This window comes from Adiantum capillus-veneris, chromosome 25, assembly GCF_014529385.1.
Source record: "Adiantum capillus-veneris isolate H3 chromosome 25, ASM1452938v2, whole genome shotgun sequence".
Lineage (NCBI taxonomy): Eukaryota > Viridiplantae > Streptophyta > Polypodiopsida > Polypodiales > Pteridaceae > Adiantum > Adiantum capillus-veneris.
Window position 1 is genome coordinate 71,614,028 of NC_140955.1, and position 21,759 is coordinate 71,635,786.

At 42.3% G+C, this 21,759-nt stretch overlaps 1 protein-coding gene and 1 pseudogene across 1 annotated transcript; both read right to left on the bottom strand.

Annotated features, from left to right (window-relative positions):
- Nucleotides 1-18,258: 18,258 nt before the first annotated feature.
- LOC147425086 (uncharacterized) lies at nucleotides 18,259-19,397 on the bottom strand (annotated as a pseudogene).
- A 27-nt stretch (nucleotides 19,398-19,424) lies between these two features.
- LOC147425087 (uncharacterized) lies at nucleotides 19,425-21,057 on the bottom strand. Its single transcript, XM_086500023.1, has 3 exons — nucleotides 19,960-21,057; nucleotides 19,565-19,842; nucleotides 19,425-19,461 (listed from the first exon to the last, which is right to left on the bottom strand). The coding sequence occupies exons 1-3, from the start codon at nucleotides 21,055-21,057 to the stop codon at nucleotides 19,425-19,427; spliced, it is 1,413 nt and encodes a 470-aa protein (XP_086356149.1).
- Nucleotides 21,058-21,759: the final 702 nt, after the last annotated feature.

The window sequence follows — 21,759 nt, forward strand, 5'->3', positions numbered from 1 at the left end:
ACACCATAATTATATTTTTTGCCAATATGTACATACTCTAACCTCATATTTTTCCTTTATACAAATCAATCCCACATTTTCACCCTCACCCTCGTGAAAACAAAAAATTGATTTCTACTCATTGGTTACGTTTATTATATTATTTACTTGCATACCTTTTCCTCTTTCACCCAAAATAATTCAAGGAGGGACCATATCATATGATTCCAATATCTTTCCATATCCATAACTCCTCCATTTTTTTATTATTATTTTTACTCATTATTCTAACAACATGTGCTCATTGAGCTAAAGTCCATGAATAGTCCATACACTAGTCCATGAATAGTCCATACACTAGTCCCACCATGTATATATTTCTTTATTCACCAATAATCCTCCTCCATGCATGGGTCAAGGGCAACTTGGATGCTTTGTATTATAATATGACAAAGGAGGGGCTCACTCTTGGATGCATTGTACAAATTCAACAAAGGAGGGGGCCACTAAAAGACTTTTGCAGGCATAAAAAACAGGCTTTTTGGTGAGAATTTTGGCACCTATCTCCACTCCAAAGTTGGAGCGGTAGTCGAAAGAGAAAATGTAGCCCGCGCTCTGAATAATCACCTCAAATTTTTTCATGATTTTTGGAGCTACCAGCGGTGAGCTATGATTTTTTGAGTGGACCCCAGTCTGCCCACTTTTCTCACAAGTAGCTTTTAGTCTTCTCTCACCCTTCCACACACCTACTCACTCTTACACATCCCTCCCTCTCCTTCCCTCACTCAAACCTGCAATTTCCATGGCTTCTCCCACCCTCTTCACCATTACCCTTCTCTCTCATCCCTATAGTTCTTTTATGAACCTCTACATACATACACCCTCTCCATGTCTCTCTCTATTGCTTCTCTGTTACAATTTCATTTACCTCTCCTAAAAATATCTAAAATTCAGCATCTTAACCATGATAACTTCTACAAATTGAGGATTTTTCATCAACATATCCTCTTTTCATCGTGGTGGTCAACCGTGGTGACAACGTAAAGAAGCGAAGAAGAAGAAGAAGACCAACGGTCATTTTCTCCACAATCTACACAAGGGTGAGTTCAAGCTTCTTCAAAGCTTCACCATCTCAATGATTCTCTTTTAATTCAACCCTCTTCCTTCATCAAATCAACTCATCCTACCCATTGTAAATGTATCACTAACAATTCTAGTGATTATTACCACTAACAACTAACTTCTCTTGTAAAAATGCACCCACACTATCAACATATGGAGTAGGCAACCGCACAAGTAAACCAAATTCACTCACTCCCATGGAAGTTTCTCTCCTTTCACCACATCAATAATTCTCTTAATTGAGCCCACATCCATGTGACTCAAGAGGAAAGAGAGACCCCATTCTCATTTGAAATTCATAAAAATTCATAATCCTTGATCTTTCCTAATAAAATTGATTATGCTTAATCCTAATCAAGGCTTCTAAAACCTATAAATAGAACCCATTCCTCCTTGTAAAAGACATCACTATACCATTGCACACTAGATTGAGCGTACCACACGCCAGTTCTATCTTGGTTGTAAAGAGAGAGTAAGCTTTCTATACACCATCACCTTGGTGCATAGAAAAGCTTCAGCTAGTTTGAGTGAGTGCGAGTAGAAGATATTATTCCTACCATTGTTGTATCTACCCCAACATCAATGAATTGGTAGTTTTGGGTGCAATTCAAGTCCAAAGGCTCACGCTTTTTCTCCAATTTGTCTTGGCAAACTCATTCAGCTTCATAAGGTGACTTGTTTCATTGAAGGTTGTTGTTTTGTTGCTTGTGATTCATTGTCTATTGTTTGGCTACCATTGTAAGAGGGTGGATGGTGAGAGGGCTCCCATAACCCTTAGACAATGTGCTAGTGATGCTATAACCAAATCTTGTCACTTGATCCCGCAAGCTCTAAGTTCCTTTTTGTGCAAAATGTAAAGTTGAAGCTAAGTTGTACACCATCTCGCTCTCTCTCTCTCTCTCTCTCTCTCTCTCTCTCTCTCTCTCTCGTGTTTTAGTGTGTGAGAGTGTTCCATTGGTATTAGGGTTAGTGTAAATTCCTTGCTTGTTTGTGGGTTGCTCTAAGGATTCTCCTCTTTTGCGTCCTAGTTCGCTCTTAAACTAGGTGGTGCCCCTTGTGTAGTTGGGATTTGGATGTGGGTTTGTTGTGTTGTGCCCCAGCCCCATTGAGCAGCACGGGAGCCTTGAAGGGTGTCTAGAGGTTGCTCTTCTTGTTGCCCACGCCGGACCGCCTCAATTTTGGTGCCCCCACGGAGGACAGGCTTGTGTATGTTTTGTGAAGGCTCAACCTTTAGCATAATCAAGTAGCTTGCATGAATCACGAGAATTTGTATGATCCCTTCATTCCCATTACAAGGCAAAAGGTAGACGTAATTGTTAGTACTAAGTTGCAATTTCAGCGAGTAATTCGTAGAATTTTAGGTCCTCTTAGGTTGGTAAAGATAAACGCATCAGTAAATCCTTTTATTTTGCCTCTCATTAGGTACGACCTTAGTTTGGACGTCTATATTTTTGTTTTGTTTTAAGAACTAGGTCATGCATAGACCATGGATAATGGCTCGGGAATACAGGTTTTTCCCTTTCATTTCACTCCACACATTAGAGTAAACATTGCAATTAGTAGAAAAATCCATTTTCAACAACGTATGGTATTCATGTTTGGTGCCCAAAGAGTAGGAGAAATTCTCGCGTCACCAAACCCTGTCATTCTATCTCTTATTGATTATCATAGGTCATTTGATGTGAATATTTTTATTTTGTTGTAGAATAGATTGCAATTTAGAAAATATTATTGTGTAAATCTTTTAAAGAAAGAAAAAACAAAAACGCGTCACTTTGAAATCAATTCAATGGAGAGCCAATGCCAAATGTCTGGATATCCTCTTTTCTTTGGAGAGCTTGGAGAGGATGCAGAATTATTTCTAGCGAATTTCAAGATGTCTTGCCGTATCAAGAGGATAGTGACTGATCAAGAACGTGTAGAAATGTTTGAGGTGGTCCTTAGGAAAGATGCTAGCACTTGGTTTGACTCTTTGCCTAAGAAAGTTAAAGGGAATTACACGGAAGTTTTGAATCGTTTCAAGAAATACTTCTTTGATCCCCAAAACACTCACAAATTATGGCAAGACATTGTTTCTCATAAGCAAAAAGACTTAGATGACCACTACTTGTACAAGCAAGAGTTCCTACGTCTTTGGGCTCTATGGATACGAAATGTTGCTAACCCTGGTGATGGTGCAGAATTTCTAAAGAAGGAGAGGTTCATAGCCGGACTCTTTCCTGACCTTAAGGTAAAAGTTGAGGCGGGTGCACCTGCTACCTTTGATGCAGCTGAAACTAGGGCTGCTGAGAAATATAGGAAACTCAAGTGCTTAAGGGGGGAGGTTCCAATAGAAGGTCTTAGACCCAAAGGTAAGTCGCAAGCATCAACATCTAAGGAGCTTCCTGAGGTAACGGCGGAAGTGATTGAGAAGTTAAATGAATCTTTAAGCAGCTTGTCAATTCACCTTGCACAAGCCGTAGGTCCAAAGGGACAAGCAAAGAAGTCTGAAGAGCGAGACCCACGACCTAGGAGAGTCTTGCAATGTTGGAATTGCGGTGAGTCTGGACATGGGATGTATAATTGTCCTTGGCCCCGTGGGGAGCTAGAGAGACCTAACTTGAATTACCCAGTGATGAATACAGATGAACGAACTAGTCAGCAACCACAGCTTATACAAAGGCCAAATGGAGCAAGACCACCTCCACAAGGAGTGGAAGGAGTTCCACCTTTGCCAAACCCAAACGTGCATGTGGTAGAGGTGACAAATTCAAATGAGGTTGACATGGAAGCCAATGGCATTAAGCGTGGCCGAGGAAAAGGTAAAGAGAAAGAAGGAGTCACATCACAGAGTGACCATGGACAAGGCAAGAAGGTAAAGGAGACCAAGGAAACCAAGAGGACTCGACGTCGTATCAACCTCCAAGACTTCCCTCTTGGACATGGTATGGCTCCGTACAGCTTGTTGGAAGACATGAGAGGTAAGGGTCCTGATATTTCATGGCCTCAATTTCTTGCATTATGTCCACAAGCTAGGAGGGATTTAACAAGGGCAGTTAGCACTAGGAGAAAGGTAAAAGAGAGTGTGCCTGTTGTAAAAATTGCACAAGCTGAAATGAATGAGGACATTACACCGGTGCTAGACTGTTACATCAAAGGAAGATTGGTTAGGAAAGGTCTAGTGGATGGGGGTGCACAAATTTGCATCATGACAGAGGGACTCATGCAAAGACTAGGCATGCACATCTATGAGACACCTGAAATCAAAGTCAAGATGGCAAACAATAGCAAGGCTAGGTGTGTAGGCATTTGTAAAAATGTCTTTGTAGAGGCCTTTGGCATTAAGAAAGCGGTGGATTTTTATGTTATGTCGACCAAGGGAAGTGATTATCCATTTATCTTAGGAAGACCATGGCTAATGAAAATGCGAGCTTTGCAGGATTGGGAGAGTGGAAAATTAATTTGCAGGAATGACAATCATAAGAAGGTTGTCTTTGACATGAAGGAGCAACGCCAAGAGGAGCTCTATGAATAATCATCACAAAGCGAGACGGAGGAAGGCTGGACCAATAGCACTTCAGAAGAAGAAAGTAGCGGGAGCATTATTGAAGAGGAGTCTTCCATCGAAGTCATGGGGGTAAGGTTTAAGCCAAGCAACCAAGAGACCTCTTGTCAAGGCTTGGAGGAGGTAGGTCCTCAAGAGAACGAAGGTGTTCAAGATGAAGGGATGCTGGAAGGTATGCTATCAACAACACTTACAAAGGATGAAAGAGAGGAGTTCAAATGTGTGCTAAGGAAGTTTCCTAGGCTTTTTGCTAAAGACTACACCGACGTGCGTGGGGTAGATGTTGTTCAACACAAAATTGAGTTGAAGCTAGAGGCCACACCTAAAGCTCAGAATCTACGAAGGCTAGGAGTTATAAAGGATCAGGCTCTACTCAAGGAGGTAAGAAAGCTTCTAGCAGCAGGTTTCATTTATCCAGTGGAGAATTCAGAGTGGGTCTCTCCTGTTGTTGTCACTCCTAAGAAAAATGGCAAGTGGAGGGTGTGTGTGGATTACCGTCCCCTCAATGAGGCAACAAAAAGAGATCACTTTTCCCTCCCATTTTAGGATGAGATACTAAATGAGGTAGCTGGTCATGAGAAGTACACTATGTGTGATGGCTACTCAGGCTACTTTCAAATAGGTATCGCATTGGAAGATCAATTGAAAACAACCTTTATGACTCCTTGGGGTTGTTATGCTTTTATAGTAATGCCATTTGGTCTGACAAATGCTCCTGCAGCATTCCAACGTTTCATGAACATGGTGTTTCAAGCATTCTTTGGAAAGTCAATTAGGGTGTTCATTGATGATTTCTACATTTATAGCTCAAAATCATTGCATCTACAAAGGGTAGAAGAAGGTTTAAAGAAGCTCTACGACATGGGAGGTCAACTCAACCCCGACAAGTGCCACATAGGTGAGGATGAAGTGATCTTGCTCGGTCACAAGGTTTCCTATAAAGGCATTGAGGTGGATCCTTCAAAGGCAAAGGCTCTTATTGAGCTCCCATCACCGAAGAGTCTTAAGGAGGTCATCTCTTTTATTCAGAAGGTGAAGTATATGTCACGCTTCATTCACTTAGCCTCGGAGTTGCTTCATCCTTTGCAAAAGTTGACACAACAAGTAGAATTTGCATGGTCTGATGAGCTTGAAGAGTATTTTTGTAACATTAAAGTCATTTTGTCAGAGCTACCAACACTCATGCCTCCTTGTTGGGAGTACACATTCTTTGTTAGCTCTAGTGTTGGAAGGGAAACAATTGGTGTTGTGTTGCTACAACAAGATCCCCACAGTACAAGGATGCGGCCCATCTACTTTGCTAGTAGGGTCATGAATGCTTTGGAGAGAGATTACACAGAAGCAGAACTCATGATGCTTTCTCTCATGTTTGCGGTGAGAAAGTTTAGATCCTACCTGCTACCAAAACCTTTTGTAATTCTCACTGCAGAAAATTTGTTCCCTTGGGTGTCATTTGAAATGAATCTTAGTACTAGGATCTCAAAGTGGATTATGGAGTTGCAAGAGTTCCAATACTCTTTCAAGGTAGAAGATAGTGTGCGTGCACAATTGGCAGGGATTCTCACTTATAGGGTACATGAGAAGGAAATTAAGGTGCCTCAAGTAAAGACCCTACCATTGCCACCACCAAAAAGTATTCCCAATGCTTTTACCTTGTTCTTTGATGGAGCTTTTCGACAAGCCACAGGGAAAGCAGGGGGAGGGATAGTGTTGCTCAACCCAAGTGGAGAGGTGGTCATGAAAGAGAAGGTCAATCTACTAGGTTCAACTAGCAACAACGAAGCAGAATACGACACACTACTTCATGGTTTAAGATGTGCATTGGCCAAGGGATAAAACGTCTCATGGTAAAGGGAGATGCACTTCTCATTGTTAAACAGATTTTAGGCATTTGGGCATGCAAGAAGGAAAGCTTAAGGACAAAAGTTCATGCCATTCGTAGGATGTTTAATCAGTTTGAAGAAGTGCAACTATATCATATTCCAAGGAAACAAAATGAAGATGCCGATTTACTTGCACAACAAGCAGTTACATGTGTTGAGAGAGAAGTGTAGGTCATCATGGTGGTAGCAGTTGTCAAGCAACCGAGATACCAGGGATTGGAGTCATTGGCTCCCATTATTGGCTACATTTTGGAGGGTGAGTTTCCACAAGACTTCACGAAGGCTCAGAAGAGGAGACTCATGAAGAAGGCAAGTTTCTATCTCTTCCTAGAAGGCTCCCTCTATCAAAGAGGGAAGGATCAAGTGTGCAGAAGAGTACCAACTATCGAGGAAATTCCAGCCATTCTAAAAGGTTTGCATGAAGAGGCATGTGGTGGTCATTTTGCCCAAGAATCAACTGTGAAGAAGATTTTGCTTGTGGGGTATGTTTGGCCAAGCTTGCATGTGGATGTTCAACATTGGTGTAAAAGTTGTCACAATTGTCAGATAAATGGAAATAGAAGGTTGGTGCATGGCCCGAGGCAAATAGTGCTTGCAAATGGACCCTTTGAAAAGTGGGGCATTGATGCTATGGGTCCTCTTCCTAGGACAAAAAATGGTAAAGTCTACATTCTAGTGGCTGTAGACTATATGACTAGGTGGGTGGAAGCTCAAAGTGTGGCAAGAGTGAATGAGAGGACAGTTAGCAAGTTTGTGTATAAACACATTTGTTGCAGATTTGGCACACCTTTGGAGATTGTTTCTGATAATGGTCCAGGGTTTAGGAAGGGCTTGCTCACAGAAGTTTGTGAAGAGCTTCACATTCTACATCGTCATAGCACACCATACTACCCACAGTCAAATGGTTTGGTGGAGAAGGCTAATGGTGTTATTGCAGGAATCATTAGAAAGATGGTGCAAAACAAGACAAAATTATGGTATGACTTCTTGGATGGTGCCTTGTGGGCATATCGAACCACATATAGAGAAGCCACGAAGTTCACACAATTTCACTTGGTTTATGGTCAAGAGGCTTTGCAGCCTATCGAGCTCAACATTCCAACAATGCGACTTCATGGCAAAGGAGCACAAGATGATCAAGAGGTATGGATGGATCGACTTCTTACGTTAGTGGAGCTTGAGTGGAAAAGAGAAGCAGCATATGAGTGCTACAAGAGGAAATCCACACAAGCGAAAGAAACGCACGACAAGAAACTGAAGGACAAAGGCATCAAGGAAGGAGAGCTTGTACTAAGGTATGACAATCAACTTGACAATCATTTTGATGCCAAGTTTGAAACTAGATGGCAAGGGCCATACATAGTCAAGAAGTCTTTCAATTCTAGTTACTATCAGCTTATGGACTTGAATGGTAAAGAGCACTCGAGGAAGGTAAACGGGTATCGCTTGAAGCCCTATTTGAGTCGCCTTCTACCAAAGGATCTACCAAAGATCTGTCCAAAGGCCGCTGTCTCATATAAGTATTGTTACATGAAGCATGAGTGTAACTCCAGCCAAAATTCTGAGGGGCCAAACAATGAAGATCTCGTCAAGGACTCTGAAGCACTCTCTTTGGAAAAGATTCTCTATGATGGTACATGAATATACCATCATCCTGGGGGAGGGCTAATGACAGCCGTTTTTCGGCTCTCCATAATTTCCATAGTAAGTAACTCCACCCTACCAAATTCACCCAAATGCTATGGCTATCCCTACCATTTCACTGTACATAGGCGTGTGTGAGTTAGTGGGCTTTTCCCATATCTTCTTAAAAACCCTCAGCTAGCTAGTCACTGGGCTAGTTGAGCCAAAAAAATAAAAAAATAAAAGTATATTATGGCCTCTTTGTGTGTAAATATTTCATTGTATATATGGCCTAGATATAGAATTTTTTATAATTATTTTGGTATTTTATTTAAATATTTCTACTTAGGTGTGTGTTTAATTAAACCTTTGTACACCTTCTTTCATCCTCTTACACCATAATTATATTTTTTGCCAATATGTACATACTCTAACCTCATATTTTTCCTTTATACAAATCACTCCCACATTTTCACCCTCACCCTCGTGAAAAAAAAAAATTGATTTCTACTCATTGGTTACGCTTATTATATTATTTACTTGCATACCTTTTCCTCTTTCACCCAAAGTAATTCAAGGAGGGACCATATCATATGATTCCAATATCTTTCCATATCCATAACTCCTCCATTTTTTTTTTATTATTTTTACTCATTATTCTAACACCATGTGCTCATTGAGCTAAAGTCCATGAATAGTCCATACACTAGTCCCACCATGTATATATTTCTTTATTCACCAATAATCCTCCTCCATGCATGGGTCAAGGGCAACTTGGATGCTTTGTATTATAATATGACAAAGGAGGGGCTCACTCTTGGATGCATTGTACAAATTCAACAAAGGAGGGGACCACTAAAAGACTTTTGCAGGCATAAAAAATAGGCTTTTTGATGAGAATTTTGGCACCTATCTCCACTCCAAATTTGGAGTGGTGGTCAAAAGAGAAAATGTAGTTCGCGCTCTGAATAATCACCTCAAAGTTTTTCATGATTTTTGGAGCTACCAGCTGTGAGCTATGATTTTTTGAGTGGACCCCAGTCTGCCCACTTTTCTCACAAGTAGCTTTTAGTCTTCTCTCACCCTTCCACACACCTACTCACTCTTACACATCCCTCCCTCTCCTTCCCTCACTCAAACCTGCAATTTCCATGGCTTCTCGCACCCTCTTCACCATTACCCTTCTCTCTCATCCCTATAGTTCTTTTATGAACCTCTACATACATACACCCTCTCCATGTCTCTCTCTATTGCTTCTCTGTTACAATTTCATTTACCTCTCCTAAAAATATCTAAAATTCAGCATCTTAACCATGATAACTTCTACAAATTGAGGATTTTTCATCAACATATCCTCTTTTCATCGTGGTGGTCAACCGTGGTGACAACGTAAAGAAGCGAAGAAGAAGAAGAAGACCAACGGTCATTTTCTCCACAATCTACACAAGGGTGAGTTCAAGCTTCTTCAAAGCTTCACCATCTCAATGATTCTCTTTTAATTCAACCCTCTTCCTTCATCAAATCAACTCATCCTACCCATTGTAAATGTATCACTAACAATTCTAGTGATTATTACCACTAACAACTAACTTCTCTTGTAAAAATGCACCCACACTATCAACATATGGAGTAGGCAACCGCACAAGTAAACCAAATTCACTCACTCCCATGGAAGTTTCTCTCCTTTCACCACATCAATAATTCTCTTAATTGAGCCCACATCCATGTGACTCAAGAGGAAAGAGAGACCCCATTCTCATTTGAAATTCATAAAAATTCATAATCCTTGATCTTTCCTAATAAAATTGATTATGCTTAATCCTAATCAAGGCTTCTAAAACCTATAAATAGAACCCATTCCTCCTTGTAAAAGACATCACTATACCATTGCACACTAGATTGAGCGTACCACACGCCAGTTCTATCTTGGTTGTAAAGAGAGAGTAAGCTTTCTATACACCATCACCTTGGTGCATAGAAAAGCTTCAGCTAGTTTGAGTGAGTGCGAGTAGAAGATATTATTCCTACCATTGTTGTATCTACCCCAACATCAATGAATTGGTAGTTTTGGGTGCAATTCATGTCCAAAGGCTCACGCTTCTCCTCCAATTTGGCTTGGCAAACTCATTCAGCTTCATAAAGTGACTTGTTTCATTGAAGGTTGTTGTTTTGTTGCTTGTGATTCATTGGCTATTGTTTGGCTACCATTGTAAGAGGGTGGATGGTGACAGGGCTCCCATAACCCTAAGACAATGTGCTAGTGATGCTATAACCAAATCTTGTCACTTGGTCCCGCAAGCTCTAAGTTCCTTTTTGTGCAAAATGTAAAGTTGAAGCTAAGTTGTACACCATCTCGCTCTCTCTCTCTCTCTCTCTCTCTCTCTCTCTCTCTCGTGTTTTAGTGTGTGAGAGTGTTCCATTGGTGTTAGAGTTAGTGTAAATTCCTTGCTTGTTTGTGGGTTGCTCTAACGATTCTCCTCTTTTGCGTCCTAGTTCGCTCTTAAACTAGGTGGTGCCCCTTGTGTAGTTGGGATTTGGCTGTGGGTTTGTTGTTTTGGTTTGTGTTGTGCTATGCCCCAGCCCCATTGAGCAGCACGCGAGCCTTGAAGGGTGTCCAGAGGTTGCTCTTCTTGTCGCCCGCCCCGGACCGCCTCACTGCGAAGGTTCCACCCTTCCTAAGCACGAAAGATAAGATTTTTTGAAGCGGATGAATATACGCGAGACTTAGATACGGCTTCTGCCAAGGTTCGCGAGACTTTGCAAAAAATCTCAAGAACGACAGAAAAAGGCAGCGGATCGCCATCGTTGTGACTTGAAATTGAAGGAGGATGATTGGGTGCTCTTATGTTTTGAGAAGGCACGCCTGAGAAAGAAAAAGAGAAAGGAGAGGCTTTTTCCAAAGCTTAGTATGCGATACTACGGACCTTTCCAGATCTCTGAAAAGATAAATGATGTCCCCTTCCGACTGAAACTGCCTGATACTTGAAGGATTCCCAATGCATTTCATGTGAGTCTCTTGAAACCTTTTAAAGGTGATGTGCCTGACGATGGGGAGTCTGATGAGCAACCGGAAGTGGTAGAAAACGAGGAGATCCTTGTTCCTGAACAGATTTTGGCACATAAGGATATGACGAATAGAGGTAAAGTCCGAAGGCGGTCCTTGGTTAAGTTCAAGAACAAGGAACCTTGAGCACAGTTCGGAGCACTCATCTTGAGCAAAGTTCAAACATTCATTCCGCTGCACCTAACATTTATTTTTGGCCAAGTATGGCTTGAGAGAGAAACTCATTTTTGCTTTATTTTTCAAGCTTTTGATTTTTAAATTTTGAAGCTTTTGGGGCTCTGCTTTTAGCATCCCTTTGCAATCTTTAAAGAAGCGGGTAGGCCTCTCCTAAATCAGAGCATCTAGACGCTGTCGAGAAATTTGCGGTCTTGCCAAGAAAGCACCGGGCTTATGGCTGTGAGAGTTTGTGAGAGAACTCAACAAAAACTATATGAAGGAGTTAAACCATAGATGCCATGAAGAATAGGGTTTGGAAAGAAGTGCAATCAAAGAAGACTCACTCTTTCTCTCTTGCACTCACACACACAAAGAAAGAACGCAAAAGAGAATGTCAAAACAATACGAAGATGAAAACATCAAGGCTATGGTCATATCGTATCATGGGTAATATGAAAGGGTTAATGGATGAGTTAATGGCATTCAATCTTGGCTGACCAAATAGGCTACGAATTGTTCTTTGGAATTGTAGTTTTGTGCTTACTAGAATATATATATTTTGTATAGTGATTGGGATTAATTGTGTGTACAAATCCTCTTGGTTTATAGCAAGATAACTAAGCTTACATCGAAAGAAAAATTATAGTCTATGAGAGGTAGTATGATGGGATCCGGTGATAGAAGTATTTCATTGAGCCTTTCAAGGCCGAAGAGAAACACTATACATTGTTAAAAGTGTATTTTACGGCTAATCCATACGTTAATTCTAATAGATTGTACAGAGTGAAAGTGATAGAAATGATCATCATGTGGGTTATTCATCTAGGATAGTATGTGAGAAATGTAGATATGAGAGAAGTGAAGAGATGAGAATTTTCCCTCTCAAGCCCTATTCTTGCCCGTAGGCAATAAGGATACTGCGGGGAGAGATGTACCTGTAGCAAAGAGAACCTAAAATTTGTAGAGAGGATGAATTACTAAGAGTGAGAGAGATAGATTTGGTGAAGTAGATGAGATTAGATACATATATATATATATGTCGGATTAGAGATGAAAAAGAAAACAATAAGAAATCAAGAAAACATCAATGTAGAACACATCTTACTTGACAAACCCTTCGGCACCATTATTGATGGAGAGAGAAGAAGAGGGGAGCACTCCACTTTGATTGATATGCCAAGTAAAACACCTTCTTTGATTAGAGTTGATCTTCCAAGGATAGCATACAAGAATGGATAGTCTTCCTCTAGGAGAAAGTGTAGGCTTGGGCTTATGTTAATGGGGCTAAGTACAATTAGGCATTACTACTCACCCCCTCAAGAATTCCTCTCCTCAATGGCTTGAATGCTTGAGTTCTTTCCAAGGAAGAAGAGGTCCCCTTTTACAGGTGAAGGGAACCCCCAAGGGTTTACACAAGAAGAGAGGAGCCAGTGTGAACACGAATTGGAAAAGTTGGAAATGAGCTGCCCCTGCATGATGTGGGCATACTGGGGTCCATTATTTTGATCATATCTCCTCAACCGTGGCTCCAAATAAAAAAGTAAAAATATGTGCAAAAACTTCAGCGCATTAGCTACGATTTTCATTTTAAAATTGTATTCCAATTCGGATTGGAACCTTGTGTAAAAAAATTCATCAAAATAGGGTCCATTTATGGCAGCAAAAGTCTTCATGTGGTCTCCTTAGCCTAGACTTTCATTTAATTCCAAAGGACACCTCATGCCATATGAAAGCATGACATTGCTCTTTGACAAAGTTTTGTAATCATGCTTGCAATAATGCATTAAAATAAGTGTATCTTTGAAATCATGCCACCTAGTGTCCCACTAGGATTTGATTCTCTCCTAGTAGCTATTTAAAAAGAAATATAAGAAAAGTATAAAAAATACATAGAATATATATATATATATTGGAGTTTACCCTAGATATAGGATCTAGCTAGGGTGTGAGATGATAATGAAATAGTAGAAATAAAGAATCAATGCTTTTTGCCCCAAGTTAAAGAGGCGGAGCTATTGATGTTTTTCCCATAGTATTTTCTGATGGTAAAGTAAGGATATGTTACCCTTGAGAAAAATAATAGGATGAGATAGAAGGCTTATTATTATACTTAAATATGCATATGTAAACTATAAGAAATATAATTATGTATCTAAAAAAATACAAGATAGATCTTGTAGCATGCGTTCCCACTATGTATGTGTCACAGCACGACAATGCAGAGTCTGAGTGTGAGCGTCTGCCTGCACTTTTGTACTTTGTACAAAAAGAAACCGAAAGGGGTACCAGTCTTTGGAGCCAATATCTCTAGGTACGGAACTCCGTCGGGCCAATGTCGAATCAATTATGAACTGTGAACTATTTTGAAGAGATTATTTGTGGTGTTGCGGTAGATTCTCGACTTGGAGTGTCCAAATCTGTTACACAATGACATGGCCTTCATGCATTAAGACCGCATCCTGACTACGACCACAAGTATCACACTATACTTCAAACGACTTCTGCAAATCCGGCAAAGTCAAAACTGGTCCTGTAGTCAAATTCCGTTTCAATTTCTGAAAGACAGTCACCTCTGTGAGTCCCCACGAGAAAAGAACTCCTTTCTAAGTCAACAAATGCAAAGGGGTAAGCAACGTCTGCAAACTTTCTGATGAACCATCGGTAGTAAGAACATAAGTCCAAGAAGCTTCGAACTTCATGGACATTCTTCAAATTGGGCCAATCATGGATAGTCTCTATCTTGGCCGGGTTCATCTCCGGGTCCATTTGCACTCCTACTGCTGAGACAATGTGTCCCAAATAGTGTATCCCCGGGCTCCGCTCGCACGATCAGGTGGCCAATTCGGTGGTGTATTTCCAGGTATCATATCAATGGTATGATCCTCAGGATGAGCTGGTGGCAACTCGCCTGGTAAGTCCTTTGAAAAGCAATCGGCATGAGTGGAGAAAATCTTGGCGTTCTTTTTCGAGGTCAAAACATATTCGACCTTCAATCATCATTCAGTCCTTTCCAGAAAGTAAAGAAACTGAATTTCATCAAGTACAATGTCTGTGCTCTTCATTTGTCAAAGTCACTCTCTCCGGCCAGTCGTCAACCACGGCGTTGTTCCTGTGGTATCAAGGGATTTTGAGTAGGACGTCACAACCTCCCAAGGGAATTACATAGAAATCCTCGTGCCCTAAACACCCCTGACATTGCAAGATCGGTGTAATGACAACATCCCGTCCACATGCCACTAGAACTATCTCCGCCTGTGGCCTCAGCCCGGTGGTCTCAGCCTATTGGGCGTAATTCCAAATCGAGCCGCCAATTCAAGTGAAAAGAAGTTGTCCTTGGATCCTCCATCAAAGAAAATGAGGGCTTCCTGTTCTTTCACTTTTCCCTAAAAGCGGCGAAGTTTTGTACTTTCATTCATTGGATTCGGTTCGGGCCCCACGCAATGTGGTGCCAGTTCTGCTTTCATCTGCCTTTTCTGCCACGTTCCTCAGCTGCTTTCGAACTCTCTGACCTTTCTTCATCCTGTTCATTCGGTGCCTCTTTAGGGCACTTCGCGGAGATACGCCCAGTTTCCCCGCATCCAAAGCACTTTCCCTCTTTGATGTAGAGAGCTCTCTCCCGAAGTGTGAGCTCGGGTCGTGCATGAGTTACTCTTCTTCTTTCTACTTTCATTGTTAGAAGTCTGTTTGTTCCTCTGCATCATGATTCGACTGTGGGGTAGGTCAAACTGCCTAAGTGAAGGCAAAACCCCGTTTCGCATGACTCATCAATTCCTGAATGGAATCTGACTTTTGCTCTAAGTAATGATCTCGGGTCTCTGTAGGAAGTCCCAAGGTAAACCGCTCAATCTGCTCTTTGAACGACATCTTCTTAAATGAAGAGGCTGGTAGAAAAGAGCTCCAAAATCTCTCATAATATGCGTCCAAAGAATCTCTCTTGGTCATCCGAAGATGGTTCCAAGCAGTTCGTATGTCACGTTCGTACTTCAGAGTCAACCAGGAAGAAATAAAAAGCCTTTTAAATTTCAACCATTTAACTGGCGCTTTCTTGTTCAATAGAAGCGTGGACCACCAAGTTTGAGCATTTCCCCTGAGGTAAGAGGTAGCCCTCCAAATCTTGGAGTGCTCTGAGTAACGCCCTTTAGAGAAAGCTATGTCAAACTGCTGTATGAAGACCAAAGCCTTCGAAGCATCTCGAAAACCAGAAAACGTGTCAAATTTAAATGACTGTCCACCTTCTTTGAACTCTCGGACTTTCTTGATTTTATCTTCCAGAGAAAGTCGTACTAGTTGGCTTTGTAATAATTCTTCTTCCTTGCATAAAATCTGTTGTCATCGGAGTCCGAACTATCCGAAGACAAGTCCTCTGTAGAACTGTCCAAAATTGGGCGAGATTTTGACTTCTTTGCCTTTTTCTTGCGCTTTTCGAAGCTTTGCTTTTTGCTTTCCTTTTTCCCTTTTTTGTCTTCTTTGCTCGAGTCAGAAAATCTAGAAGAATTGTCAGAAGAAGAAGAAGAAGAAGAAGAACTAGGTACTCCTTCAAACCGCTCACGCTTCTTTGCTTTCTTGCCGAGGCAAAAGTAGATTGACGACCCAAATAAGCCGGGAAGTCAATGCCTTTCTTCTGCTTTTTGTCGTGCTTTTTGGCTTTGTTCTGCCCGTCAAAAAGCTGACTAATCCGTGCATCAACCACCTCTTCTAATTCTTGCTATGTAAACATCCTTGGAGTAGGAAGTTTCTTGAGTACCGTAGCATCCATCTTACCATCATACTTACTGAAAGTCAACTTCTCTGTGACTGGATGGTTGGAATCCGCATTGTGGCTTGCACCACTTGAGGAACTCCCACGATCTTTGGGTGGGTCGGACTTTGAAGCTAGCACTTGAGAAAGCAATTCTTGAGTGCATAGCTCCCGTTGAGCTGCACGCTCGGCCTCCCTTTCTGCTTTTTGTTTATTTCGTTCATCGCGCTCGCGTTCGAAAGCAAGGCGATTGGTTTCTTGTTGTGCCAACGCAACTCGATTCGCTTCTAAAGTAATGCGAGTCGCTTCTTGTTGTTGTAATGCGTTTCTTTCATTTCGTTTCATCGTAATGCGAGTCGCTTCTTGTTGTTGTAGTGCGTTTCTTTCATTTCGTTTCATCGTAATGCGAGTCGCTTCTTGTTGTGCGAGCATCATGTCCATCATTGACTTGACCATCATCTCCATAGGAGTTAGAACAAGTCGTGGCGTAGATTGTGAAGGGGGAGGGTTGGAAAAATCTCCTGGTGGGGAGAATCCTTCGTCACCTCTCTCATGCTCATCACCTATATGCGAAGTATCCATTCCGCTTCGGTTGACGACCATGCACTAGAGTCTTTGGTTCTTAAGTTCACGAGGAACTTGGTTCTTGAGGGTCTTGAGGTTCTTGAGGTTCTTGAGGTTTTCTTTTGCTTGCCAATCGCATTGGAGAAGGATCTTCTCTTCACCCGAGTTCTACTCTTTTCCGTGGGCGCACCCCTTGGCAGCCTTGCGCTCACACCAAGGTTGCTTTTTCCCACCTCACTTCGATTGGCCGGCCGCTAAGTGCACGGTCCGCTCTCAATGAGTGAAAAGAGACACAAGGGGAGGCTGGACAAGCCCTTCTTTCTTGGGATTCCTGTCACTCTTCAACAAAAAACGATTAGGAATCGACACGCCCAAGCAAACTTGGGTTCGTGCGACCTCAACAAGCAAAAACATTCTTGTGGTTCTTTCCTTGAGTGATACAGAACACTGCGAAAGCCTGATACCAATGTTAGGTGCAACGGAATGATTGTTTGCGCTTTGCTCAAGATGAGTGCTCTGAACTGTGCTCAAGGGTTCCTTTTAGTTCTTATGGAAGAGAGAGCCTTCCGTTCTTAATGGAAAGTGCTATAATCACAAACAAAGTGAATGGACACTGTGCGTGCAAGTGTATGAGACTGAGAGATAGAGAGAGAAGAGAGATACAACATCAGAGACGTTCTAAAACCCTCCTCTGAAGGCCCCACTCTCGTCGGCGAGAGTGCTCTACTTATGATTGCACAAAGTGGTACAATGACGATGCTAGACTGATGCAATCTGGGACTATGCCGATGACGACGGCAGTGATGACGACGACGACTTTAGGGCTGAAATCTGTGTTTGTCTATCTGCTACCTCCGGTGGCTGAAAATGACTGTTTGGGCTGCGTTTTTATGGCTGAAAATGGGGGATCTTCTGCAACCAATGGGGCTGAATCTGCTACCTCCTATGCATGCTGAAAACGTTGAGTCTTCTGGTACAAAACAGGTTGAAAACCAAAAATGCTGATCTACTGGCGGAGCGGTAGTAAAAACACTCGCTAATTGGGGAAGCTGGCGATCATGGGGAAAACGCCAGGAAGAGTATGGCGATGATTCCAGGGATGTAAAACGCTGGGGATCTGGAGTTGCTGATGATGCGTGAACTGCTAGAAACACAAAACTCTAGGGTGCTTGAGCAAGGTGGAAAGGTACGTAGTGTACGGTATGGTTTAGGTACGTACGGAACGTACTTCCGTACTGAACCAACCTTTAGGTACGTGATAGGTATATACCATTTGTAAAAAAAGACAATTACACTAAATTTAAGTTCAGAGACCTTTCAAAATTCAGCCTCATTAACAATGCAATGCTTAAAATGAACATATTGATCAAAAAACGTAATGACTCAAGATTCAATACTCAATGAGAAAACCAATGACCATAAATCATAAGACCAAATAACAACTAGAAAGTTCAAACGTCATGTCCATGGCATTAGCCAGAAGTGGGCATATACCATACAAACTGAATCAAGATCCAAAACAAAGTACTGTGAAATACTACAATGCCATAATAACAATAAAAGTCTGCTGCAACCTGTCCTCCAAAGCATGAAGTCACCAGTGTGCACTAAGACGTGCGGCCTCAAAAGTCTGTGTCAGATGCGGAAGATGAATCGTCAGTAGAGAGCAAGCCCCCATCATCAAGGACATTGCCCTCCTCATCAAACTCAGGGTCAGGCTCAGCATATGTCAACTCTGGAACAAGCACCTCTGCACCACAAGCCTCCTCAGGCATATCAGCAATCTCTGCATGGATGAGCCGGACAGCTTCATTCGCTCGCTTGCTAATGGAGCGAATAGGAAGCTTCCCCCTGCAAATACTCTCTCGTCTCACAGTGTCTGGATCTCCTCCCACCGTGCGTAGAGGAAGGCTAAGAGCTCGTGCACGTGATCTAGTCACACGACGATCCACGCTCTCGAGCTCTCTATGCAGCTCTCTGAGAATCTACTCCTGCTCGTCTCTAATCTGTCGGTCCACCTCCTCTGGTCTAGGATCATCTACCATTTTCAGCTCTATCGCATCAACCTGTTGAAGAGTAAAATAAAGTTAAACTGACTTATTTATGGCATATGCTTGCAGGTTGAGTTTACAGTGGCCAACATCAAGGTAATTACCTATTTGGGTTGCCCCAAAGAATGGTAACTCCGCACGAGCCTCATGTTGGCTCTGCAATACACCAACTTCTCCAACTGAGAAGTGCTAAGGCGATTTCGAATCTTCGTGTGTATGAGAGAGTAAGCACTCCAATTGCGCTCACATACTCTAGCCGAGCAATCCTGCTCAGTGATCAAGCAAGAGCGCAATCATCAGTAAGAGAGTGACAAGTGTCAAGTAATATAAAGATGAAGTTAGAAGTTTAAAATGATATATACAATGTAATCATAGATGGAAGTTTCCTAACCTGGGAAAGGATACGAAGAGCAATGCATGAGAGGTTGAGAAGACCAACTCTCCCATACGAGTGCCACCACGTCAAAGGATACTTTGTGGCTTCCTTCCTCAAAGAAACTGCTCCTGTGAAAGAAGCGCCAATGTCATTCATGTAGTTGGTGAATTCCTTGTCTATCCCAAGATGATCATCCTCTGAAAACATGAGCCCAACATACTCTGATTGTTTTGTGCTAAGCAAGGTATCACTCCATAGCTCTGGCGACCTGTAGAGACGATGAAGCATGGCAGCCATCGCATGTATGGGACGGCTCATGAAAGTCTAGCGGCTCTCAACACATCCCAATAAATCTGATCGGCTGAAATATCAAAACAACTTGTCAATACAAGTTAACTGTTATAACTTAGACTTGATGGTTAAAATAGACAAGTTACAACCATTAGAACATGAGGAACCCTTACCGATCAATAGTCAACAGATCGCATTTGGAAACGTGGTCTTTCATCTGCATAAACAGATGATAGACTAGTCCCAAGGTCGATCCCTCCATATCCGTCAATCGAAGGAGGACGTAGACTGGCTTGAGTGCCAGTGAAAGAGCGTGCACTTCTTGCCAAAAGCTCTCATCAAGGATCCGCCTCTGCAAGTATTTTGTAGATTCATCCTGCGATCTTGACATGCCTCGCCATTTTGGATCCACCACTCTCTGTAGTAGTGGATCTCTAAGTTTGTAGAGCCTCTGTAAAACCAAGTAAATGTAGGAAAACCTGGTTTTTGAAGGTCGAACCATATCCAAAGTGCTATGGCTGCGGAAGATAGCAAGAGCCTAATGTTTCTTGCGAAAGAATGTGGTGACCTTGACTACATCTGCAACTATGGGCTGCACCCATGAAAGTTTGCCAATATCCTCCATGAGCAAATCCAAACAATGTGCAACACATGGAGTCCACACTATGCCAGGAAAATGTTGCTCCACCATAAATCCCAGTGCCTTGCAATTAGCTGCATTATCTGTCACCACCTGCACAACATTCTCCTTGCCAACCTCCTCTATGGCTGTTTTGATGTGACCAAAAATAAACTCAGCCGTGATCTTTTCCCCTAGTTTTCTTGCATCCACAACACGCAAGAAATAGGTGCCCAAAGCAGAAGACACAAGAATATTGATTATGTGTCGTTTGCGTATGTCTGCCCAACCATCTGAGATAATGGTGCATCCAAACTCCTTCCATCCAGCTTTCACAGCCGTAAGCGCCTTGTCAATTAAGGCCTTTTGTTCATCTAACATAGTGGTGCACATCTTTGTGTAATCAAGATCTGTCCATGTCTCAGTAGGCCCCACCTGTGCAATGGCTTTTACCATTCTTTCCCACTGATCTGTGCGCAAAACATTGAAAGATATGTTGCACTCAATAAGAGTGCGACATATCTCCATCTCTACCACCCTCTGACGCTCTTTCACCCAAGCCTGAGAAGAGATGAGACTAGGCAAAGTGGTCTGCGTTGATGTTTCAGATGTACCTTTTTCACGTGGAAAGGAATCCTCACCTTCACCACCAACACGTGCTCTCTTCCTGGAAGTAGGAGGTTGCATGGAGGCCGAACCTCCTCCAACCTCTGTCTCCGCACCTAAAGACTCCAGCTCTGCAACAAAAGCATCATGTAAAGCATCCTGTGTGCTAGGAGCACCTCTCAAAGCAGGAGCACCAAGAGGAAAATACTCTTGAATAAGCTGCTCCCTCAAAGGTGGTGGTATTTTCTCACATGCACCAATCTGATCAGTGCACGCGATGCCTGTCAAGTGCTTTTTGACTCGCGTAATAGTGTTGGTGTATTGGTCCCCACAATACTTGCATTGCCATAAGCGTGTACCAAAACCTTGCTGAGAAGTGGTCGTGATGATCCTCAAAACATTGGTGTGGAGCGACCATTTGGGGTTGGTTTTACGCGGCATAATGAATCCTCCACATTGCAAATGCAAAAGAGTGCACGCACATGAGAAGTACGGAGTGCGAGAGAAGAGTACGGAGTGCATGGTGGCAGAAGAAGTACTTTTTCACGCGCGTAGCTCGGCTCTGTAGGACTCTGTGCATTGCTCTGCAGACTTCTCTGTAATAGAACAAAGACTCTTTTGCTACAGTGGTCGATTAAAAAAGCCTAAGGCTTCCCCCCTTCACACTAATAAGCCTAACTGGAAGCGCTCCCTAGCGGAATTTGTCCGAGCAAAAAACGCCCAATTTTTTTTTTTATGCCGTACTGTACCATACGGTACGTACTGTACCGTACCGTACGGTTGTACCGTACGGAAAGGTACCGTACGTATGTACGAATTCTACTCTGTGATTGAGGGTGTCGGGAGGATGGGGGAATCTGCAAATGCCAAGGGTTCTTGCTAAGTTTTGCTGAGAAGGTGCCTGCTGAGCATGTGCCTCTGCTGCCTCTTCTGCCATTTAGTGCTTATATATCAACTTAGCAAAATTGCCCTACCTACTTTTGTTGGAAAGTCACTTAAAAATAATAAGTGAAAATACCAAAAATAGGGAAAATAGGCTAAATGCACTGGAAAATTCCCCTGATTGAATCTGATGGATTCTGAAGGAAATACTGATGATCATGCTGTGTGCAACCGGAGGATATGCATCTACACTAAGTGACT